The 26396-nt window shown below is 36.9% G+C and overlaps 1 protein-coding gene across 4 annotated transcripts in view; it reads right to left on the bottom strand.

Annotated features, from left to right (window-relative positions):
• The window catches only part of TENT2 (terminal nucleotidyltransferase 2), a 44973-nt gene extending 20867 nt beyond the window's left edge, over positions 1–24106 (bottom strand). The window contains exons 1-11 of one of the 4 annotated variants that reach the window (XM_040090217.2): positions 23954–24106; positions 22212–22403; positions 21469–21606; positions 20137–20392; positions 18953–19067; positions 18740–18831; positions 17908–17974; positions 12141–12210; positions 8516–8592; positions 5198–5326; positions 2911–2954 (exon numbers count right to left, since the gene is read on the bottom strand). In XM_040090217.2, the coding sequence (XP_039946151.1) occupies positions 2911–2954; positions 5198–5326; positions 8516–8592; positions 12141–12210; positions 17908–17974; positions 18740–18831; positions 18953–19067; positions 20137–20392; positions 21469–21606; positions 22212–22366 (1143 nt within the window). In that variant the 5' untranslated portion in view covers positions 22367–22403; positions 23954–24106. Of the gene's footprint in view, positions 1–2910; positions 2955–5197; positions 5327–8515; positions 8593–12140; positions 12211–17907; positions 17975–18739; positions 18832–18952; positions 19068–20136; positions 20393–21468; positions 21607–22211; positions 22404–22517; positions 22535–23721; positions 23861–23953 lie in introns of those variants that run through there. The other 3 variants (XM_040090219.2, XM_040090220.2, XM_040090222.2) reach the window with 3 other exon arrangements.
• Between the last annotated feature and the right edge of the window lie 2290 nt (positions 24107–26396).

The raw sequence follows: 26396 nt of genomic DNA, 5'->3' as shown, positions 1-26396 counted from the left end.
CATTCCACCTTACACACTGGAAAAGAACACAAGTGTGCATAAAAAATAAAATTTATATTTGAGTATCCTGACGTATGAGTTTAACTCTGAATATACAAGATACTTTGTTCAAAAAATTTAGTAGTAACAGCAGCATAACGTCTTGACATTTTTGTATATTCACACACATAAAATATCTTTTTCCCCAGCCCTACAAATTAGTATTAATTCATGTTTTTACTTTTTAAAAGTGCAACTCAGTGTTGCACACAAAGTGTGTCTTTCCAAGGGCTGACTCCCACATTAAGGACCATCCAACCATCTGCCCCACCCTTCCCAAGACATGACATATAGCTGAGGCAGCAGAAACAAAGCTGTGCTCATGCTGGAGTCCTTGAAGTTCACCATCGAGAGCACTTATTGAAACCCAATTTCATCCTGACTTCAGCTAATACACTAAACTTCTTGAACAGTGGAGAGTCAGGCACAAGTTTCCTTCTGAGTGCCAGTGAGAGCAGTATTTACCAGCCATAATGGTTTAAGCCACCACAGGTTCTCTAGAGCTTATCCATCAAGTCCTGACATGGAAGTACGTACTACATAGACTTCAAAACTGATGAACACACTTGGTGGGCTATTGTCATCTACCTTACCTGGCTAAGGAGCAAGGGAAGTGCCAGAACAAAACCCCATATTTGATGTGGTCTAATACTCCCTCTGATGTAGTGGTTGCAAAACACATCAGCTTGATGCCAGCTGGAAACTCCCCCATGACAATAGAATGCAAAAATGGGCAAATCTGGTAGCTTTCCAGGACTTCTCACCCTTCGCATTTGCAATGAGGGTACACTGAGACACAGAGTCTGCTTTTTGTTTCCTCCATAATGTAAGCATGTCTCTCCTATATGGTACCAACAATTTAAGACAAGCAGTTTCCTTCAGGTAAACAGAAGTATTTTCAGGCTCCAGATTTGATTCTGAAAAACTGTGGGTAGGTGTATATAGGGAAGATGCAGTATGTTTCTGTAATTTTTGTACAGAGACACAACTCTGACCAGCTAAAATCAAAAGAAAAAATATGGTTTCTTTTGATACTGCAATTTGCCTGTGCTTTTTAATTGTTACTGTGAGCCACAAGACCAAAATTGTTTTGCTGTATTTTTCATTTTAGATTCCTTTGAAATATCAATATTCAGAAATTTTATGTTTCATAATTTTTAAACATTTAATTATATTCCTAATGGAGACAGTAGATCAAAAAATACTTGCAATTTGGTCTTGTTGTAAGCATGTATAAAATATTCTTTTAATTTTGTTAGCAATTCTAGAATATTTTGTTAATTCTCCAAATATAAAATAACTAACAAAGAACAACAAAACCAAATATAATCTATATCAGAAGAGGGCAAAATTGCAGTTCTTACAACAGTGCTCACCTGCAAGTGATGTACCATTTTCACACAACACAAGATAAAACTTTGCATTTAGATTAATTAGATTTTTCAGCTTAAGGTACTGTATACATTTCCTTTAATGATTGAAGGCATTAATATTTGTATAGTGTTCTAAAGGCCTCTACACAGTTCGAATATGACAAATAAATGTCTGCATTATAAATACAGAAGAGTCAAAAGTTGCCAGTTGTAAATACTTTCCTCTAAATAACATGCTACACAAAACTTAGAACACTACAACGCACAAGCCTTAAGGAAATTCAATTAGCAACTCTAGCAATTCAAAAACCTATCAGCTAAAACTAAGTGAACAAGAAATGAGAAATAGTTTCAAAGGCTTTTCGGCACTCCCAATGAAAAAAACTAGAAGGTATAGAATAACATTAAAAAAATCACAGGAAAATATAAAGACCATAAAAATATAGTACAGGTATCCCTAAGCAGATTTACAACACAGAAATAAAACTGCAGTGAATTACTGCTCAATGCTTTCTTCTGCATCTCAATTATCTTAATTATCCAAAATGGCTGACACCACAGTATTTTCTCCCTGATGTTCAACATGATTAAATATTCTCATTTCAGCCTTCTGGGAAATACAGGCAAAAGACAGAATGGCTTTCTGATACTAGCTCGGCACAATCGTCAGCGACCAATTTAAAACCCCTCATATATAGACAGGAATACCAAACTATGTTAACTATAAATTAAAAAAAAAAAAATTAAGTGACACATATGAAGACAGGTAAGGAGGAAGTAACCAAGGAATTCTTGTAAATAAACTACAGCACAGAACTATTCAGCAACAGCACTTTTGTGTGCAGACAAATATTTAGGAGGGCAGTTTTTGTTTCTAGATAATTTTTCTTAGATTAAATTTCATTAATAACACTTCTAATTCAGGAGGGATTAAAGCATACTGATTCATTGAGCTCTCCAGAAATGAACAGAGTATGATCTGACGACAATAGCAAAATTCCAAAAAGGTGTTCTATTTTGAGCTGAAGTCAAATTTTGTGATGTCTCAATTTTTCTTAGGAAACATATATCACTCACTTTCTGCACATGAAAATATTAGGCAACTCAACAGCTGTTGGAAGGGTATGGAATTCTAAAGCACCAGAGCTGGATGAAAAAGCATTACTTAACACATTAAGAAACAGGAACCAGAAAGTTAAAGCTGACACAGGGATATTTCCAGGCCAGCATAAAAACAATTAGGTCAGTGGTTTACATCAGCACTTTCTTCTAAGTGTATTTCAAATCTCCCCATACATAACAGAATTCTGATTAAAGAAATTATAAAAAAGAAATTATGATCAAATAATCTCTTTCACACTTAGGCTGAGCATATCAATGACCTGACCCACAGACTATTAATTCAACTTAATCCATTAAAGATAGTTAAGAATTCATATACTTAGATAAGCAGGGTCACACACATATATCATGTAGTATATCCAAAAGAAACACTTACTGGGTAATTTTTTTGGAGGCACGGAACGATGGGCTCAGGTAAGGCTATAAAAAAAAGTTTAAAGTTGCTGTGATTCATGTAATTCACAGGAGTCAATCAACATCAAAGAGTTGCATTGCAATTCTATCTTAAAAACATTTGTCAAGAACTTCACTTTCATGCATTTTATAACATAAGTGATCCAGCAAACATTTCTATTACTATATTTCATACTATACAGTACTATAGGAACTTTATTCAGCTAATGAAAGGTCTTACCAAGACAAGCAAAAGGCATGAAAAATTCTGTAGCATCGGGGTACAGCGTTATTTATGAAATTCATATTAATTCATGGTTATAGGAAAATCATCTAGATTCCTAAATGAAAAATTAGAGCTTCACTCATGTATTTTTTCCTTACATCTAATAAAATTCTATGAACGAGTCTACAGTTACTGCAAGAGAACATGTTTTTCAGCTGCCAAGCATTACACACTGAGTCTCCAAATGTAACCTATTAAAAAAATGGTCAACACACTTAGTAGGCATGGCTAGCAAAATCCTGATAAAATACATAAATACAGTCTAATAGCGTTAGCTGGTCTGCTAAATGGCAAACAGGTTATGAAGATGACGCAGTCATTATCAATACTAACAAACTCAAAATTATCTAAATTTTGGTCATTTTCACTTTTATGAAAACCATGGATTAGGAGTGCATCTATTAAACTATATCTATTACAGACCAAAAAAAAAAAAAAAAAAAAGGAAAAGGAAAAGAAAGAAAAAAAAAAAAAAAAAAAAAAAAAAAAAAAAAAAAAAAAAAAAAAAGAAAACAAACAAACCCACCCAGATTAGGTGGTCCTATAGATGGACCAAGATCCAAAAGTATTCACATCCTAATCAAGCAGCTGTGGAACTGTCAGAGGACTCCTCAAACTAAAGCTTTAACAACATGTCTTCAGTACGGTCTAAGAAACTGGTCTACATCATTCACTAGGGAAAATAATAAATAAATTCAGTACATAGGTCTTGGACTTGGGACTTAGTTCACCCTTCAATAAGGTCTTACAGGTGAAGAGATGTTACAGAATCCTTTTTCCATAGGGACTAAGAATCAGAACAGAATTCTCAGAAGGTGCTTGGGGTATCTCCAAAGAGTAGAATATACGATTAGGACTGCTAAGAAAATTATTACACCTGCTTCAATAACATCTTTATTTTGTTTATGGGTGTCCATGTTTCTGCAACATCTTGGATACCTTACAGTTCTCTACTGCACTAAATTAAAAGGTTACAAAATCTGAGCAATACAATCAATCAGGGTATTGTATCTAGGTGTGTATGCTTTGGTAAACATTAATAAGAGAATGGATGGGAGGGGAAAAATTACCACTTATCATTAGCATTTGCCCTATGAGTTTCCTTTTCTTACTGTTCAAATTAGTTAGACATATTATCTGGAAGAAAGTTCATGTACAAGAAACTGATGTATCTACAAAATAAACTCAAGCCACACTAAACTTGGGTCCAAAGACATCCATGTTAATACAAGAATATGGAAATTATTAAGTAGTATAGAAAAGAAATTTGCCTAGTGAAGGCAGGGACACTAGTGCAAAAGAAAGGTTTTCCTTTTTTCCCTCCACAGTGTCATCACAAGAACACTATTAGAAGTTCTAAGACACAGGCTATTTTCAGGAACATCACATGCATATAGCAGGGGGGAAAAAAAAAAAGCTTAAAATCTGCATGAATAAAACATCAGAACCTAAAAATCTGCTGCTTAGATGCATGAACAGTGTACAGTACCACACCGCATGTGCTTTTTTTTCATGCCTTTTTTTTTTTTCCCCACAGAAAAGGCTGAGGAAGCACAGGTAGAAGGCTCCTCTTTGGTTTGTGGACTGTTGATATTCCTAAAACATCTGACTGATCAGTTATGCATGAAAAGGATTATTTGAACCCTTTTTTCCCCTTTCCTAGACATCTGTGGCAGCTGCCAGAGATGACTACAGCAAACGTCCTCTGCATTTTTGTGAACTAGTACCTGAGTTTATTTTATAGCTACACTGTATCCTGCAGGTACATGGGTTTTTTTCAGACCTTTTTAAAGCTGGTAACTCTGCCTCCGAAGAACAGATCCACTTGTTAAAGACAAATGCAACACTAAGGAAATGGAGTAAACTGGCTTTACTTTTAAATTTTTCTGTGTAGAAGATGACTACTACTTGTTTTTTATTAAAGAGGAAAACTACACGACTATGAACTTAAAAGGGACAGTTTTAACATGTAAAAAATACTTACTCTGTAAATAGTGCAAAACCATCAACACAAGACTATAGCTGTTTAAAGTACCACGACTGGCATCGTTTATCTCATGAAAACTTGCCCACTTCTTAACAACAAGTACTAATGGACGAACTCGATTCTCAACTGCAAGTAAAATAAACACATCTCAGAAAAGGACATTTAATAGATGGCAATTAATCAATATTTACTCTTACTTGATCAACATTTTTGTAGTTTTGTATTCTAAAATTACCTTCTGAAGGCATTTTATAGCGTTTACTTGGTTTTTCTACAATTACTATCCACCCTAAAAAATCAAAACAAAGTATTTGCATTTGAAAACGTCTTTTTGAGTAGTAAGATCCTCAGACACATTACAAGAGATATACCAGGAAACTTGCAAAGCATCCCTTTCTACTTCCAAGGTCTCTCCAGTTCACTGTACTAATTTTCCCTGAAGTAACATGCTGCCAAGGCAGACCCTATGTCATTTTTCCATTTAGGCTATACAAACTTTGAAGGCAGGAAAAAGAATTCTTGTAGCTGGAGGACACAGCAGATTCTTAAGTTTACATCAGGATACATAAGAGCAGTAACCCCTGCATACAAACATAACTTTTAAATTTGCCTTGTCCTCAATAACTTTTTATGTAGATGACATGTTAGATACCACATCTCTTTAAATTAATGCATATACATATACATATGCATAAGGAAAGACTTAAATACAGAGATATTCCACATATGATCTTCTGGATTTCTGGTGAATATAGATAACCTTCTAATTAAGGTATTGATCTATTGCAAGTAGACATCATTCACCAGAAACTCCTGGAACTCTGCAGCATACTTTCTTATTTGCAGGCATGCAGAAGCAGATCATCCATTCAGTCAAGTGCCATACAATGGCCTTAAAAGCTTATACATTCTGGAGCATCTTTTCTAACCTGACATCAAAATACAAGGTTATGTATTCTGCTTATCAGGACATGAGCACAAAAGACATCCTACAACTGCACCAGTTGGGGTGCTCTCCGTTATTCTGTAAAACTATCAAGCATGGTTTTCTCACAGGTTCAGAGTGGTTCAGCACACATGCCCATGTAAGTGGTACTCTTCTCAGAATGAATGTCTTACTAGATCTAGAAGACCTTTTGGAAACAACCAAACTCCTTATCACTAACCACCTTATTCCTGACATTGCTCACCAGTGATTGAACTAAAAAGAAAATTTAGTACACTAATTGTGAGATGCCATAAAAGTACGGTCCAGACACCACATGAAGATGCATTAATTGGAATAGAATTTTTTTCATCGGAGAAAAATGCAAATAGGTTCTAGTTTTAAACATTGTTATTTTGTGTCACAGTAGAAAAGATCTTTTTTCAGTTGACCTCATTTTGAGATGTTAAATTCTGTCTGTAATTAGTATATAACAAAGCTAGTGTGCAATATGGCCAGTGACTTTGTCTGATACTTCGACACAAGCTAACCCCTCAAGAAAATGCTCAGTAATGTTATTTGCACAAAGCTAAAAAGTCCAGCTTCCACTAACTTAAAAATATCTAGCAAAAATTGCTGATTAATCACAGACATGCTCCCTTCAACAAATGCTGGTAACACAACAGCACACACTGCCTTCTAGCTCTGTCTAATCTATGCGTATTTTCTGTAGACATTTTGTGTTACCTAGCCTCATCACCCTCCATGTTTTCTAGAGCACTCATACACCAACATCGGAGTGTTAACTTTAAAACAGATAGAAGAGCATCCACAGAAATTTTTGTAGTTTTAGCTTTTTTATTATGTTCACTAAGATACTTGGTCTCTTGTTTGCCTGAGCATCTAATTTGTTCCAATGGAAAACAGACTAATACATCTTCCACATTAGAGGTAATTTGATAGTATTTACCGCCTGTGCAGGTTCAAGCCCTTCAACTATACATTAAAGTGAGCAGGATAATACATATAAGGCTATCCACCCTGCTCATATAAAAGCATGGAGAGAGACTGATAAAAGCCTCCATTTAGTTTTGTGTGCTTTATGTCACCTGAGTTTTCTGGTCCAAGGAAGACAAGACAGACAAGCTGTATGCTATAGTCTGACTTTAGGAAGGTCCAGAACATTAAGAAGATAATACATTTTCAATCACAAATCTCCCTTCGCTACTAACTCACTCCTTGATCTCAAGAAAATATCATTTAGCCTTCACCAGGAAACACTAAGTTAATTTTGCTGGCCTTATGAAAGTGAGCACCACAGTAGAATAGAAGGGAAATGGGATACTAGGCCTGCTTCCACCACTCTTCATATCTGGACTTGTCTGCCCTGCAGTGATTTTCTGACAAGAGTAAAGATAATCTGTGACAGAAGCTACAAGCAAATATATCAACAATAGACTTGGTGAAGTGACTGCTCATCCGCAATCATAAATGATAATGATTACTTTCTAATATTTTTAAACTTGGAAGCAAATCCTTTTCCAGTCATACACCTTCCTGAATGTATGAAGAAATCACAGTTAACCAACTGATCCAGGACAAATTGTAGACTCTCTCAGTAACATCTAATATGGAACACAAACTCTGACTGAAATATTAGTAAAAATTAACTAGTGAAGGTAGCTTCTATTCGCAACTGCCTACCCTAAATAGAAAGAAATTCCTTTATGCAAGAACTGAAAAAGGTGGTAAAGAAACAAATGCAAATGTCCTAGAAGAAAAAGGCTGAGGCACACTCCTTTATGTACTTATCTACCAAATGACATTGCCATGTTATGAAAAAAACCCCCTAGTTTACCTGTAGTTATTACTTTCTTTTCACAAGGCTGTGTCACAATCTCTCCCTAAAATGCAAACTCCTGAGCAGACACAAACCAATTTTGATTTGGGATTAGTAAATACTGAAGCAGTATTTTGGATTGTCCAAGGAAAGACTCTGCAACAGCATACAGACATAGCTGGCTATCAGACATCCATACTGTCATTGGCTGTAAGGAAATAAAAGAAGCTGGAGATTATAGCACTAGATAACCATTACTATCATGATCTAATTATCTGCAAAATACCTGAAGTAGCCCTTGTAGTAAATATGTGGACCTTAATACAAAGAATCTTTGTTATCTTCTGAATATTATAATATTCAAGTAAAACCATACCTAGCTGTTTTCTCCATGTATTTAGAATAAAAACCCAGAACTTATCTTAGAGCTACTTAATGTAGCTAAGTAGGAAATTATGTATATATAGTAATTATTAATTTTTCATAGCATATTAATACCAAATACTAAAAGCACAGTTTAAAGAAATAAGAAAATACAATAAAAACTTACTGAATGCATAGGTTCTCAGAAGGAATGTATTTCTTATACCTATCACATTGTTTACGTTCAAGTCGAAATCCACATTGCTGTTAGGGAGGAAAAAAAAAAATCAACCATCATTGTATTCAATTTCTGAATGTTTACTACCTACTTTATGACAGATATGGAGAAATATAATTTTCATATAAAGCCCTAGAAACTTTCTTCAGAATTTTAAATGCCATGATTCCTGTAGTTTTGTTTACAGCACCTGAGACACTTATACACTCGAACTCCCTCGTTATAAAAATGTAATTGTTGTTTTATATGAAGAATACATGTAGATACAAATTTACTCTTTTGGACAACTTACAATATCTTTTTAAATTTTCACCAAATCTTTCTCCCAACTACACTTGTACTACATGATTTATTACAGGTAACTTTTAATACCAGCAAGGATTCTCTGAGGTATTAGTTTAGGAAATCAGGCCGATGAACTGAGAAAGAGAATGGAAGGGGTCAGAAGATAAGAATCAATTCTGCAATGACAGTAAGGGAATAAGTACTTCGGAATAAAACTAGTTCTGAATAAACACTGCATGTTTTGCAATAAAACTGTTTTGATACTTTTCATTCTCTTAAGATTAAATAAGGCAAACAAGCACTAACAGCTCTATTTACAACACAACAGGCCCCCAAGTTTGAATTTCCTACTGCATATAGAGCCTATCTACTCACAGAACTCAAGATACGATATTCCATTCATGGTTAATAAGCCATATCAACACTAACTTGCAAAAAGAAGAGCTATTATTAGACAAAGAAGGAGCTATCTGTAATATACAGCTATTTCCATTTAACGTGCACAGGTTTCATTCACGTAGCATTTATTCACCCAAATACTTCTTTGGATTTTCTTAACTATATAAGGGGAGCATGGACTTGAAATTCATTAAATTTGGTAACAGACAATAATTTGATGCCTGAAGAAATTTTTTATCTATTTTGAACATTTTAAATTTTTTAGATTTTTAAAATGCTTTTTACATCAAAACATTCTTTGCATCAAAACTACTGCATGATTTTGAACCAGATATGCATATGCTTGATATGCATATCAAGCATAACTTTTGATATGTCTTAAGAACATAGTACATAATGGTACTGGAAATAAACAAGCCTCAGCTACCACGTCACAGTTGTAAATATAAGTGTGAACATCCATGAGAATATTAACTGCATGTGCAAATATAATTAAAAATGTCAGATTGCATGTGTAATTCCAATTAATCCAAACTGACAAGAAGACAATTTACCAGATGCTAATTGAAGCAAGTTCTATTGTATGTTCACTGTGCATGTTTAATAGCTGTTGAAACAGTGGCCAGTGAAAAAGGTTTTGTACTGCTTGGATTCAAGTTCTACTAAAAAGAACTAAAGGAGAGAAAAACAATCATCTGCACACTAACTGTTGCAGAAGAGGAAGTTTTTGTATCTTCTGTAGGATAAAGATTTTGATAATTGATCAAAGGCTTGTTCGGAAGCAGAACCAGCATTAGAATAATTTCCTGGGAAAGACTACAAAAAAAAGATGGTAAGTCTTTAAGTGCAGTGGATCTTCTCTTACTTTTACAGCACTATAAACTCCCAAGTTTAAAGGTTATAAAAGAGAACAAATACAAAGTGAATGCTTTCTCATTCACTGAATCAAAGTAAGGGGAAACAGCCAATTTCAGTTACATATGAAATATATATATTTTTCAGTTACTGAAATATACACACTAGAGCGTGCATCTCCAGATACAGAGATAACACCCACTGAATTCAACCACCTTCTCCTGACAGCTGGGCATCAAAAAAATAGCTTTCACAGGAAGCTTGTAATGTTTCGTTTCCAAATTTGGCAAAGACAGGCTTAGTGCCCTGGGTACAGGATATCCAATCCCTTTTTCAAGACCTCTGTGAAAAAAATGCATGAGTATGCATTTTTTGTACATCTGAGCCTACAAAAGACAAGAGGCCAGTAAGAGACTGGAAAGAGACAAATGCTTAAATAAAAAGACAAAATGTGGATGGAGGTGACAGGTCATGTAAGAGAAAGAAAACGGCAAAAACAGAAAACAAAACAAAAATTAACTACAATCAAAAAAAGTCCAACCCAAAATGATGACATTCCCCACCACTCCTCTCTTCCACAAAAGTGATACAGAAAACCAAATGCTGAACAGTACTGGTTTTTACTGTGCAAAAATATAATGTACCGCTTCTAGTCTTAGAAGACCATACTTTGATTTAGTGGGAAATAAAGAGTTCTTTAAATCCTATCTGTAAGTTATATAATTATCATTACTTATTTTTTGGAAGTGACTGTACTGTGGACTATAAGTGCTTACAAAAACACTTCAATCTTCTCATAAAATCACTTTCATGCAGTTCCATATTAAAGGTTTCTTTTTAAAGTTTATGTTCTTATTTTAAATTGGGAAAAAATATATTCTTGCTATAATCCCACAATTCAATCAATATTTGCACCAGGATTTTATCATTTCATTTATATACGAAAAGACTAGCATTGCTATATGTAGCTATTCCAAATAACACAAATTTTAGCCTGACAAGTACCATACTTTCAGGAAGCATGGAAGAAACAGATTTTGGTGCTGCTAGAAGAGAAAGTAAAAAACATTCAAATTTTTAAAAGAAAGTAGGCAATTATACTCAAGTAAATATGGGATTGGGTGTAAATGAAGGAAAAAGCATAAAGCAAAACCCCCAACAAGTGTATATAATCTCAGATGGAACAAATGGTTAAAATGATGTTCAAATTGTAAACATGACAGATTTAGTTTTATCAGGGCAGGAACCTAGACATGATAAAGGTAAATCATGATAAAAACATGTTGTGATATGCTTTCATAGAGAGAGACCAGAAAAGTATGTTTATTTGTTTTTAAAAGACAGAGAGAAGTTTGCAAAATTTTAGAACCATATAGACAGGTTAACACAGCTACATTAAGGTTGTTCGAAGTACAATTTAAAAAGAAGGGTGAAACTGTTACTAAAGGAAACTGATACATATCAGTGTTACAAAATTAAGCCAATCAACACAAGAAGATATGAGCTGCCAACATATTTCAGTGTTTGCATGACTTTTTCCTCTATCAAATACTTTTACACAATAAGAAAAAGATCATTATCTGTCCTAGTACATCTCTCTAAATTATTCTCATGTATTCAAAATGCATATACAAAGTATCCAAGAAAATATCACCACGAACTAGTCTGTTTCAGTGTTGTTTGCACAGATCAATATGTCTGCACAGCAAGCAAAATTATATTTCACAACAATTTTCTTCCTACCACTCTTTTTCTGTCAAACCATTTTTTAACTTGGAGTCCACTACGTACAAATAACCCACAGAAATATGTGATGTACTGCTTTTAATTAGCATCACAGGAACCGAATAGCATCTCAACCACGAGAGTGCTTCAGATGGTCAGAGCAGTAAGCTGACTGCCACTGCAGGCTAGCTCTACAACAGCACCACACAAATAAACACATATAACCCTGGGACTACTCCTAAGGGCAGCATGCATAGAGAATACTTTCCCATGTCAAAGTCTAAAAAATTAAGCTGAACAGAATACTTGCCTGACTTTATCCCTGAATTTCACTATTGGCACTTTTGCTCTGATCAGCTGAGGTCGCTCAATGTAGCTTGCTGAAAGGGAGAAAAATATGTAATTAAGTTCCATGCAAGATGCAGATCTTAATAAAAGATCCTGTAACAGAATCTTATTGACTGATTTATAGCAAATAGCAGCGTATTAAATTTAGCAGGGTCGAGCTAAACTAGGTAACTTTTAGCAACTGTAGCAAAAAAAACCAACCTAGGAAAGCGGGTGAAACACCCCACACACTAAACATTAGAGAGAAGTAAGTAGAATATAGAGTAGAAGACTTTTCCAAGGGAAATATATTCCAGAAATTTGAACATAAGGAATGTAGTACTACAATGCTTTCATGGAACAGTACTTGTAATACAAATCCTGAATAGTTGAAATTAAGGTACAAAAATAAAGGAGCAAGAACATATCTGACCAGGATGGGCTAATGATAGGTTTAAAACTTGTTTTCAAAACTGTTCATTTGAATGATTAAGTACATACCAGGAAATGCTACTGAAAACAGGACAATGCTTTCTACCAAAGATAAGATAAGCTTTATCTGTCTTTTGCTTTAATAGTGGCACGACATGCAATAAATCCACGTTGATGACTATTATCAGATGACTGCCTACACAGCACAGACATACAGGCTCAATGCCAGACCATCCAAACACAGATACAAAACTCAGCCACTCATGTCGAGCCACCAAATGCACCCTCCACACTCAGGTCCCCAGAACTGTTGCATCAGCTATGTTGTGATCTCCCTAGACTTCATGGTACCTCAGCCTATATTCAGTAGTTTCCCACAATCCTGAATAAATACTGCACCCAAGAAAGTAATGGAAAAGAAAGAAAAGTAGAGCCTGTAGGTTACATGACATGAATTTGGGCCAAAGGCATGATTATAGTGATTATTTCTGTTGTCAAATCTAGGACCACTTGAATTTGTCCATATCCAACATCATACATTTTCGCATTGTTTCTATAAATTAACCTCAGATTAGCATAAATAAGAATGCACAGTACAAGTACTACAGACTAAAAATAACCTTGAATAAAATCTGATTTTTTCTTTCCCTCCAGAAAAAGCAGCAAGGTACTTCTATCAGCTGAATAGCCACCTTCATTAAACAGAATCATCTCCATTGCTTTTGGATGAAAAATTGAGATTTAGTGGAACACTGCTGTACAATACTCAATTAAAACAAACTTCTTTCTTCTATTTTTTTTTTGAGACTTTCTGAAACTGTTTTGTGGATATGCATGTTCATACAGACTTGATCAGAGGCAATCTTTTATCTGGATTTTAATGCATTGCACAAGCCTAAGCAACACATAGACTGGCACCCAGAATAAAAGATAATCTTACTAATTCACTGATGTTAAAGGGAGAATCTTAAATGAACAACTTCAATTCATGTTCACTGTCTGCTAATTAGCACAAGCATCCCCTCCTTCTCGCTGCCTTCAGACACATCCAGGCATCTCCCCTCCAGCATCCCAGAACAGTTTTAAAGTGATGGTCTAAAGCATGCAAAACTCTCTGCCTTCTCTCCTTTCATTAACAAATTTAAGACAAAGATTCCCAATGCACTAATACATAGTAGGCAACAGTGGATGTCTATCTGTACACCACAGCAATTCAACTTTCCTCACTATCACCCTTCCCAATGCTCTTCAGAAGTTAACTGAACTCATTCTAGTGACAATCCACTTCCAAACACATCCTTGTCTAAAGATGCCTCCCTACCCTTGATGGATGCTTGTGTCAAATTAGTTGGTTAAGAAAAAAAGATACAGCCCAAAACCTAATCCCAATCTGTTGCACAGGGTGGTAAAAAGCAAGGAGGAAGATAGAAGAGATAAGAGGAAATTAGAAGGCAGTAACTTTCTGCTGATATCCTCTTTCTTGGCTCAGACCAATGATGCTAGATGTTAATGGAATCTATATTGTACCTTGTATATACAGGGGAAGAAACAGTCACAAATACAGGATGTGCAATTCTGAATTACATAGTAGTTGAATAAGTGCCTTAGTAAACTGACTGTGTGATCATGAAAGCTACACCAAAACATGTGAAAAGAAATCTATACAGCTGCTCTGCAGTTTAAGGCATGTCTAAGAAAAGGTCATGAACACCACTTCAGCTTAGCAAAAAAAGAATATAATGGCTTCAAAGAAGACTAAGCACTGGTTCATATATAACTTATTTATGCAGAATTTCAGACTGAAGAACTTAATTCCCCCTCTTCTTTTACAAAATGAAAGATTAAGCAATTGTACAGAATATTAATCCAAAACATGGTATATGACAAAAAGATCTTAAACATTCTGGGCATGTAGCCTACTCTCATTGATTTGGTTATACTATAGAAGGAGAAACTGGACAACGCAGAAGTCCAAATCCACATTCATGAAGAATCTAGGAAGGTACAACCCACCACAGGATGAAATAACTGCTGATTTTTTGGAATTCACTAAACATTCTGCACAGTCCTTCAAAGTCATTCAATTCAGTTCAAACGCTTGTTCCAGCTGTTACACATTTCTCACTAGACCTCCATTAGGCAGATTGCACTCTGATACCCTAGTCTCATGCTACTGTATCTCTTTGTAAATCTAAGGGAAAATGAGCTCTTTGTTACCTATGCAGATAGTAAACACTTGTCAACCTAATACTATCAAGGTGTTTTTCAAATGCATCCCACACAGATGAATCTGACGTGAGGAATCAGTCTGACATTTACTCTCAGTGGTTTAGATATAACCTCTTCAGTTATCACCCCAAATTAATGCTTCACATTTCTAAAGATACTGACTTCAGCACACACTTCTGGGAATGCCAGCCAATCTTGTAAAAAAACACATTTCCAGGTATCTGAACAAATAAGCCATGAAGTTACATGTGATCAGCTAATCTTTGATGTGGATTATATATTTGATCCCTACATCTCTCTTCCCTATGAGAAACACAATACATACCTTTAAGACTAACATGCCCCACAAAAACAATGAATAAAATATCAGCAACTTTCTCCCACTTTTCTCTGTGATTAGACTATTCAAGAACAGAACACATTTTCATTTCAGTTGGTATTTTAGATGCAGAATGACAACACAGAAGAGCTTATGCTATAAGATTTAGAATCTGACGGACTAAAATTCCTTGCTCACACTTGTTACATTTTACAAACCTGAAACTGAAATAAGCTAGAGCTTATACAAATTCTGAATTCACTTCCCAAACCTCCTAATATAACAATCACATTCAACTCTGTATGAAGGATAAGGGATGTTTTGCAGACAAAACAAATAGTGAAAGGGACTGATACGAAACTGAAAGAAATACTTAAACTAATATTGTCAAAGAGGTATTACCTTGAAATAAAACGATTGTATCATACATGCTAACAAGGCGGCACAAAACTTGAGAAGCAGCTTCATACATTGTAGGTATACTGGCTGTCCTTCATTTATAGTAAGCATTACCGAGCAACAACTGAAACTTCAGTATGTTACCAACATTATTCCTATATTAAATCCCAACCACAGCACTGTACCAGGTACTAAGAAGAAAAATATCTATCTCACCTGCAACCAGGATACCTCTTGTTCCAGAAGTACTAAACCTTGGCATAGTTCAGCTACAACTTGTAAATTGGCTAAATCTAAGAGGAAAGACCCACATGCCAAAGCCGTTTGGTCTTCAAACAACTTTTGTCTGTTAGTTCTATTCACAAAATATCCATACACACCCAAGCCAGATTGCTAGGTACAGGAATTAATGCCAGATCAATGTTAAGATTCTGAAGAGATGACATAAGAGGTCTACATACCACAACTAAGAGCATCTGACAGGAGTGGTAATCTCAGCAGTGCTTTGTCCTGCCTTACCTTCCATAGAATATTTTGAGTAAATCAAGCTGACCAAATACACTTGCAAGGTTATCAGAGAATTACAAAAGCATCAAAAATGGGCAAAGGCACTAATACTTTTGGGGATCACTTGCACATGATACTGGTAAATAAACTTTATTTTGTCTAACATCTTGTCACAGAACAAGAGCTCTTGAAAAAGCCCATTTAGAAGCTTCCTGACCCCTGAAAACACACCTGTTGTATCAGTGTGCTATCAGAAAGCACTGGAGAGAGCCACACCACAGGCAAACCCAGATTAAGTTTCAGACTTCTGCAAATGTCAATAATCAGTAGTGATAAGCATTAAATATCAGATGCCTATTCAGCAATGAATGTATCAAGTCTTTCTTCCACATGAGCTGTTAAAATCTTGTATGCATGTTTGCCAATTAAGAAATGTTGACGTCTGCATTTAAATTTATGATTTGTTCCTTTTAGCATTGCAGGAGTGTTCAGAGCATGTCTATAAGGTGTTGGAGTCCAGGGCATTCCTTTGGCTGCCCTGGAGGGTCAGAGACCTGGACAGGGGGGGCTGGGACCCTGGCACAGAGCTCAGAGGGACATTGGCTTTGATCTCAGTCCATGGGAAAGGCTTCCTGCACTCCGGGAAGGATTGCAAGCCACCAGAGTGTGAAAGATAGTAGTTTAGCTTATCACAGGGTGAGGAAACAGTAGGTTTGGGTTTTTAGTATTGAAGTGAACGGAAGCAAGATGGAGGATTTGGGGCATTGCCTTCTGCTTCTTCTTTCTTCTTCCCTCACTCCATTTTCTGCAGTGACGGTGGCACAAAGTAGTTTAAAGAGATTGGGTCAAAGTAGAGATGACCTGTTTAGTGTAAGTGATAGGTATTGGCAAATAATGATAAATAAAGAACACGTAACAATTAGTATAAAAGACAGCGACAGCCCAGTGCGGGAGGAGTCACCAGATGCCTGAGCAGCTGCACAGGCCGTTGTTGGGCACTGAGAGAATTCCAAGATAAGACACAATAAACAAAGTGCTCAACCTTGAAAATCAGAACCTAAAGACTCCGTCTCTTTCTTGTGTCTGGCTCAGAGCTTTGCAGAAGGCAAAAAGACTCTAAAACCACCTGAATCTCGGAAACAAAAACCGAGAATAAGGAGCAGCATCAAAGAATCTATCACAAGTCTGGGAAGCAGGGTGATAAAGTCATTGATATCAGTAAATGTCTTATTATTTTATAAGGGTATTTTGTAATTCAAAGGATAATAAAAAAGCTTCTTTGAAGTAGAAGGTTTTTACATTGAAGTCAAGAACTGCTCATGTGAATTCTTAATCTGAAGGGAGTCTAAACAATAAGCTACAGAAACTATGAACTGACATGTTTAATCTGTATGTGCTGGTATTGTCAATGTTTATTACTTTCTTCATTAGGCACATAAGTTAATTACTTCTCAAAAGAAAAAAAAAAAAATTCTACACAGTCTACTATGAGTGACATCTTATTTTACAAATTCTTAAGAATTTGCCCAGGAAGAGACTGTCTAAGATATTAGCAAGGGTTCACTAACAGAGGTATCACAAACAGAAATCTACTCCCTTCTCATTGTGTTCCACAACTCAAAAGTCATCTGAGATATTACCCATTATTGAACTCCACTAGTTTTCAAGAAAAATTGTCGTTTTTCTAATTACCATTCATCAGCATCAAGTAATATTACTAAATATTTATAATAATTTTTCTTCAAAGAGTACTATGATTAGAACCTAGAGAAGACCCAATTACATACATCAATTGCAGCTGAGCATCAACTGTTCTTCCAGAACAGCCAATAATCTTACCACCTCACTTAAGACGGTAACTTACAAAGTTTAGTACTGAAGACTTTTTGGACTAAGCTGAGTATACGTCTTGCTTCAGTCTTCTGATTCACCTGAAATGTGGTATTACAATTAATGAAAAAATTTGGTATCTCTCATTTAAATGTTCAAAGTAAGCACACTTTGCTTTCAGAACGAAATTAGTTCTAAGAATAATACAAGAACATGTACCCCAACACGTTCTACAGACCACGTACATATTCCTCCCAGTAAATGCCAGACAGAGCAATCCACATGCAATATGCAAAGCGATTATCAGACATTCAAAAATCACAGACCTAGATGAAAACCTAGCCCCACTTACACAAAAATGTCCTCTTTTTCTATTTAAATGATACTTAAAATCTTTCAAGATTATGGTCCATTTAAATTTCTTTAGATATCATTCCTGTTAACCTAATTTCTACCCATAACATCTTTTCTCACTAAAAATATTTAGAGATACTAAATACATTTTTATGCCTGGTCACTAAAATTGTTAACTATGAATCTAAATAATAAGAAATTTTACTTATTAGAAGTTGTTTCTGCATCTAAAAGCGTTCTCTAAAGTCTTCTTCCTCATTCTAGTCATCTGCTTCCCTTTTGCTGTATTTTTTCACATATGAATTGACGGTAAAGCTTAAAAAAAAAAAGTTTTGTTAGCCTGATAGGGTTGAATTCTTATCTGCACAGTTTGTAGCTCTTATGAGCATAAAACTACGTTATTAAATCAAAAAAATCTGAGCATTTTTTAAATCATTCCAGGATCCAGCCTTTTAACAGCACACACATGAAAACAGACTTTATTTTAACTATGTATGTTTTAAATTACTTACTGGATCTTCTTTAACCACCAGGCACAAATCACCATCACTGGTACGAGTGCCAAATCCATTCAGTGAGGACCCAACCAAAAATAGTCTGCTCTCTGTAATAGAATAGTAACAAAAAATTAACATGATGTGAAATATTACAGTTTAAGAGGAAGGAAGGGTCACAAACGTGAAGAACATGCAAAGTGATATTAAGTAATCAAAACCAAAACGTACGTGGAAAGATAAGTTGAATTTCTCTCTGGAGTTCCGTTCTGCAGAGCTCTTTTCTGTCCAAATCAGAGGCCTGTTGCCGACATGCTTGAAACAACTCCAAAACCTGTTGACTTAACTGGACACATACATACAAAAAGTAAAGGTACAACAAAGTGAACAATCCTTCCTGTCCGAGATGCAATTACATTAAACCCATGTTGGGTTTTTTAATGCAAAACCCAGCACCATTTCACATTACATGCTCTATTTTCTAGAGTTTTACTGCACTTAAATTCACAATTAATAGTTCCTGAAAGAAATTTCTGGTAAGTTTTTAAATTTAAATTTGCTCCATTCGTTATAAAATGTCAAACCAAAGAAAATAATTTTTACATCATCAGTATATGCAGCATTTCAGGGAATAAGTAGTTAATGACCAGACATATCTTCTGCTGACTTTAACGTCAACAGTTTGCCTACCAGTAAGAGGGAGAAAAAAATCATTAAAAACCTGATTTAAATTAGCTTTCTTTTTTTATCCCACGTGAACTATTAAAGAAGTCAGATCTTTGTTGGAAGGAAGTATTGATTGTTCTCCTTTCACAACACTGTTACACTCTATAATCAACAGGTATATTTACACTAAAAATACCAAAACCCTTCTGTCATGTGGGTAGAGAACAAGAAACAGTTCTAAACTACACTCCGTTCTCTTCTATATTCCAGAACAGCTATGACAGTAACTTTTATGCTTTCTTGAAAAGAGGTAGTGAACATCTTTACAGGCTAAATACTGCATTTACTCAGAATGGGCTTCTCTCATATTATTACAGTGGGGTTTTTTTAAGTCAGGATTCTCCCCTTCTTATATTGTGTGAGAAGTGGACTGTTTCTCAAAAATTTACTTTCTAGAGCAGGCATGTAGGTTTCCTGACATTAGGATGTAAACAACACAAGGAAACAACAATACCCTGACTTCCCCTGCCCCCATAAAACTCTTCAAACCCAAGCACAGACAAGGAGGTGATACGGAACCAGAGAGGCAGGTATACTTACTTGCACTGGTACTTCTAATGGCAGCTTACCAACAGATATCCATGATACTGTCAAAAACCCTGGCAGAAATGTCTGTGGTCTCCCACAGCGTCTCTGGATTCTGCCTGGCCAGAAGACAGAAGTAAAGCACAGGCACAGAAAACCATTACCTTGTCATTGGCAACAGGGAGCCTGCTTTCTGTAGCATCTGGAAACAAAGTATCTTGCAACGGAGGGACACATCCGACTAAGGCTGGTGAGCCACGCGCGCGCAACCCTGGAGACTGAGCCGAAATTGAGGCTGGGAATGAGCATCTACGTTCTTCTGGTAAAGGCACTGCTTGGTTAACTACAGCTGTGTCAGAATCATGCGAATGAATCCGCTGCCGTTTGGCATCATCTGGAACTCTCTGTTGATTCTGTCTCCTAGAGAGAGACACTGTGTAATTCCTCTACTTCACAAACTTTGACTTATGATTACAAGATAAATTTCTACAAAGTTCAAATACTAACACTTAATGACACAATTACTTCACTAAGCACAAGTATGCTACAAAACAGGCATGCCCATCCTAGCTACTATGTGAAACAAACCTGAAATGGGAAAAGAGAACGTACAATTGCAGAAATGAAGCTACCCTAGAATTGGATTGATGCAATTCTTTAAGGCAAGTGCCTTAAAGTGCTGCACTTAACCAACTGAAACCCCAGTGACAAGTTTGTTTGAGCTGACTGAAAATCTCACAACATAGCATAGTTTTTCATAGAACAGACTGCTCAAAGAGGAAAACATGCATGAAACAGCTAGTATATCTGAACTAACAAAGAGAACTGGGGTTTTTTTCTAAAGCATTAAAAGGAAATTAAAACTTGTATTTATGCAAAATTTCCCTCTCTGTGCCAACTAAAATAACAAGGGTAGTAAAGTAAAATAAATAAAATAAAAACCTACAAAAACTAGGTTTCCATAAAATCCTCTTAAAAAAAAAGAACTTACACATGCTTGAATTTAACACCTTAAATTTGAAAAATAATACATCACATAGTTAAGAAAAATAGGAAAAAACACCTAATGCGTCTTCAGGAAAATATGACAATTGCCACAAAACCCTGAAGGTGCACTCTTATTCTTAACTTGACAAATTAACAGAAAAAGAACATTTGTTGAGACAAACCAGCTTAAAGTCAAGCCCACACAGACTACAATCCACTGCAGTATTAAAATAAATCACTTAAATCACTTCTGCAAGGCTACAGCTGCCAGAAGAGAAAAACTAGGTACTAAACAGAAGTGATTAGGAAGTCACTTCTGAGTACCAAGATTCCCAAACAGTACAATGATTTAAAAAGCCAATACATGGCCTGTTTCCATGAAAAAGAAAAAAAGTATTCAGTATTGCAATTTCTAACGTAACTCAAATTGTATAAGAAATTGATATCAGATACACTTCACAATGGGTACCTTATTACCAGTATTAGTCACACACATACAAGGAACTTACTTTCTTCCTTGAAATGACGTGAGGGCATCCGACCTAGACACTGGGCTGACATTTCCATAAGCCATTGGTTGCAGTGTAACAACTGGAGCAACAGCTGGAGTAGCTTCAGTGTTCCCACTCAAAAGAGCTCTAGAAAGACTGCAGTTCATAACTATTATTCACAAGATAATCAAGATGCTTTTTTTGGGTTGGTAGATGTTATTAACTGAATATTAAAGTCTACAAGTCTTGTCTTTTTTTTTTTCTTAGAATATATCTTTCTTTTCCATTCAACATGAAAATATATTTCAGTTTACAATATGTATTTCATTAAAAACAGAAAATGTTCATTCTTTACAGCCTATGTGTAAGAAGGGGTTAGCAAACAACTTAACTTGAGGAACTGCTAAATTCAAAAGCCTAAAGAACACTACAGTGTCTTCAAATATACACCCAAGAATAAACATTTCTACCCCTTCTCATCTCCTCCCTGTTCTCCCCAATAAACAAATAATGACTGAAGATCTTTAAAACTGAACTGTGGATTAACAACTCTAATCAGTGCAATTGCATCTCATGCATTATGCACATTGCAGGCGAGCATTAAGATTTGCAGGTCCATAAAAAAATTATACAGGTCTTTTATATGTATGACATCTTCATGTTTTGAGAAGTTCAGTGTTAAAAACATTGAAAATCATCCACCATAAACAGAAATATTTCTTTCAGACCCAACCCCTACTACCAAATCTTACTGTACTTACACTGCACTGCGAAACTGAAATGGAGGAACGATAATTTGCTGGTGAGAAAGAAGAGCAGGAGGTATATTTAGAGGAAGTTTAGTGAAGAAGGTACTCTGTTGTTGATATTTTGGAGAGAAGGGTGGACGACCCAAGTTGGAAGAATTTGGGAACATGCTCCTTTCTACTTGAAGTGAACATGTATCCTTTCATCTAAAAAACCAATAAAAATAAATAAATAAATAAAAGAAACTGAAATCAAGCAAAAAGAAATGCTAGTTATCTTTTAAGCTCTTGGTTTAAAAATTCAAGTAAGCTAGAATATACCTCCACAAATTGCTTAGGAGAACAGTGATCACAGGATCCACTTTCAGTACAAGACTTTATTTATGCTTATGCTTACTTTATTTATCTTTAAAAGTGAATTTTTATATGATCCCCTCAATTTTACGTTTAATTTTTTAAAAAATAACATATCACAAGTTATAACAGTTTTCATCTCAGGGAAAAGTACCATGTAATAGTGGAATTTGTTTCATATTTGAAACATTCCATAATGAAGTTCACAATATATGGAAAGAAACCCTTGAGTACATCTTAAGAGCATGAAAATGCAGCTAATCATGAACTACATGTTATATCATGAAGCTAGTATTTTTTCACAACGTGACATGTAAATAAGCAGTCAAATGATGACACCAATTGCACCTAATCTAATAATGTTTTGAGAATATCATACATATTTAGTGTTATTTTACTGAACTGACTCTGTCATAGAAAATTATAGGTTTACTATTTTTTAAACTTAAAATTGATTCTGTACAACTAGCCGGATAGGTCCAACTGTCATTGCAGGCAGCATTAGGACAGAGCATAGGAAAAATAATAATGAGGAGTTTATGTGCTTGAGCTTGGCTTATTTCCTGTGATAACAACATTAGCGAATAGTAAATACATGGACATTGCTGCGCTAGCTCCAAGAGAAAACTATTAGAGTGCTTCCTATTTATTTTTTTTTTTCCCATTTGATGTGGTGGGGGAGGGGAAGCATCATGCATTAACGGAAGTTACTATTTGGAAGTCCATTTTCAGTTCTGCCGAAGAAATGACATCGTATCGCTTAACAAGCAAGTCACCTGACACGTAGTCTGAATACGTATTTATGTGCTGTGCAAACTTTTCCATTCCTAGTAGACAGAACTGCTAACATGCCTCCTCCCTTCCCCTCTGAGCAGAACAGGCACTCTCCACAGCACACCGTATACATAAGCGGCCTATGGATACGACTAGCTAGTAACAGAACGCCGTATGAGAATTGAAGCGTTAGGCGCAGAAGAAACACGCGTTCGGTTTAGTCTCTGACGCTGTGAACATCAAGAACACAAGCAATGGAGGAGTTACCTTCCCCAAACCAAAACAACGCAGCAACACCGCTGCCTCACAGCACCGACAACGACCTTTACCGTGACTTTCAGCACTGGTTACCCCGACAGGGATTGCCAGGCTCTCCTAAACAAGTTTCATAACTTACAGTAAGTTCAGGTACCTTTGTCCCCGCGGGGACTGTTTCCAAACAAGCATCTCTCTCCCACAGAGCCACGAGGGAACCGCGCAGGCAATCCCGGAAGCACGGAAGTCCGCCAGCCTCCCCAGCCCCCGTACCGAGAGAGGCGTCCCGGCCCACCGCCACCCCTGGGGCCAGAGCCCGGCTTCCCGAGGCCGCTCCCTGTCCCGTCCACGCGGGACCCCCACAGGACACTCACGCAGGGCCTGAGCGGAGGCAGGCGGGGCGGACAGCGGAGACCAGTTCCCGCAGCTGAGCGCTACCCCGTCTCCCGGACGCAGAGACGCCGCAGGAAGCGGCCGCCTGCCGCAGGAAGCGCTCCCTCCGCCCGCTCCTGCGCCGCTTCGCGGCCGCCTCCCCGGGCGCACGCCCCCTAGCGGCGCGGCGGGACGCATGCTCGGACCGGCCCCGGGCGCGGGGCGGGGGCTCGCGCGGCCTCCGTGAGGGGCGCGGCGCTCCGCCGGCAGCCGGTCCTGGCAGCGTCCGGAAGAGACCTGGCAGTGCTGCTGGTTTGCGTTCTATCATTACCGGCAGGCTGTAATCAAGCTACTGTCCAGAAGTGTGTCCGAACTATTGTGTTTGGCTAAATGCTAGGGTTTGGCCAACATGGGCTATAGGCATGCTAGGATTAACCTGGGGTGGTGAACATATTGAAATGCTTGCTCCCTGAAGGATGACAGAAGCAAAATCGTAGAATCATAGAATCACCAATGTTGGAAGAGACCTTTAAGATCCTGCCGTCCATCCAGCACTGCCACAGTAACCCCTAAAATATCACCCAGCACCAGATCCAAATGCCTCAAAGACATCTCAAGGTGGCTCAGTTACCTCCTTAGGCAATCTATTCCAATGCTTGACCCTCCTAATAATGGAGCGGGGGGAAAAAAAAAAAAAGTAATCTGTATATTCCCTGCTTCAGTTTAAGGCCATTTCCTGTAGTTCAGCTCCCACCTGGCACCTTCCTTTCAGGGAGCTGTAAGAGCGATAAGGTGCTCCCTGAGCCTCCTCTTCTTGACACTTAACATACCCAGCTCAGCTGTTCCGTATGTGACACATTTTCTAGTCCTTTCACCAGCCTTGTTGCCCACCACTTGACAGTCCAGGAACTCAATGTCCTCTTTAATGTGTTTCCTTCTTGGTGAGTACATTTACCTTGAGAGAGCTCTTGGCATGAGCACGTACTGAAACTGTGAGTCTGTGCATACACAGACACACTGTTGAAGCTCCCATGTTTGAGAGGAAAGGGGTAAGTTGAAAGCTTGCTCAGCTTCAAAATTCTTACTTGAGGGCTTGCTCAGCTGAGAGCAGGCTACAGCTTGAGTTGTTACTGTTTAAGGCTCTGTCTAGTCACAGACTGAACAGATAAGAAAGTGACAAAACACAGGGGCCTAGTGAAGTGGGACTGCCAATGGACTGGCAAAGGAAAGTTTAGGCTGTGAAGGGACTTTATTTTCTTGGCTATGACACAAGATCTTCATGTAAGGGTCAGTTTGTGGCTACAGTTAGCATTACGTTTATGAGAGACAAATCCTAGTGGCATATTTGGAATGAAGAGGTAAAGCAAAGTTCAGTCACAAAGAACTTTCCCTTAAGAACTTTTTGTTCTGGTGAGGGGACTGGGGCTACTTGAGAGGCTGGGATGAGACACAACTAGACAGTGACCCAAACTGACCAAAAGAAGTATTCCAGACCATATGACATCATGCCCAGTATATAAACTGGGATGAGGAAGAAGGAAGAAGGGGAGGCATTTGGAAGTATACTATTTGCCTTCCTGAGTAATCATGACTTGTCATGGAGTCCAACTCCCCTGGGGATGACTGGACACCTGCCTGTCCATGGGAAGCAGGGAATAAATTCCTTATTTTGTTTTGCTTGCATGTACAGCTTTTGTTTTTTCTACAGAATGGTCTGTATCTCAGTCCATGTTGAGATAACTAACTAACTAAAACTAATTTTTACACTTCTGAATCCATCACAGACCCTGCTAGTAGCGAAGTGAGGAAGTGGCTGTGTGGTGCCTGGTTGAGAGACGGGATTAAATGGTGACAATCTTTCTGTGCTGTTTGTTTGGAATCAAAACTTAACTTTGCACTTCCTGCTCAAGACAGAAACTTTGTGTCTTAACCATCAGAAGTCTGTGACGTAACTCCTTATAAGCTACTGTTTCCCCATGTGCTGCATTCAAAGGGTGCTCTCCAAATAGTTTGATTACTTTTCTCACCATAATGTATCCATTAACCAAAACATGTTGGGCTTCTAGGTTTCTCACATTTGCCATGGGGCATACAATAAATCTAACCTAACACAAGCAATATACTTGGCAGCAAGCAGTGTTTAGAGCAGGGTATTAAAAATCAACATCTTTTTATACAGCAAAAATGAAGGAAAGGAAAGGAAAAAAATATTTAGGAATGCCTCTACTGATTGAAGTAGCTTGTATTGCTTTGTGTTTTCCTGGTTCCCTTTCTTCTGCTCCTTGGCACAATGCATCCTGATTTTGTGTTTGCATCAATCTAGGTACTAAATAACTTTTTTTCTTTTTCTTTTTTTTTTTTTTTCTTTTTTTTTCCCCTTTTTTTTTCATACACTGTTCATTCTCAAAGATTTTTTTCCCCATGTCTTACCTGCATTCACTTGTC

The sequence above is a fragment of the Hirundo rustica genome, chromosome Z (assembly GCF_015227805.2).
Source record: "Hirundo rustica isolate bHirRus1 chromosome Z, bHirRus1.pri.v3, whole genome shotgun sequence".
NCBI lineage: Eukaryota > Metazoa > Chordata > Aves > Passeriformes > Hirundinidae > Hirundo > Hirundo rustica.
The sequence above is the reverse complement of the archived record's forward strand: the minus strand, read 5'-3'. Positions and strand labels throughout refer to the sequence as shown.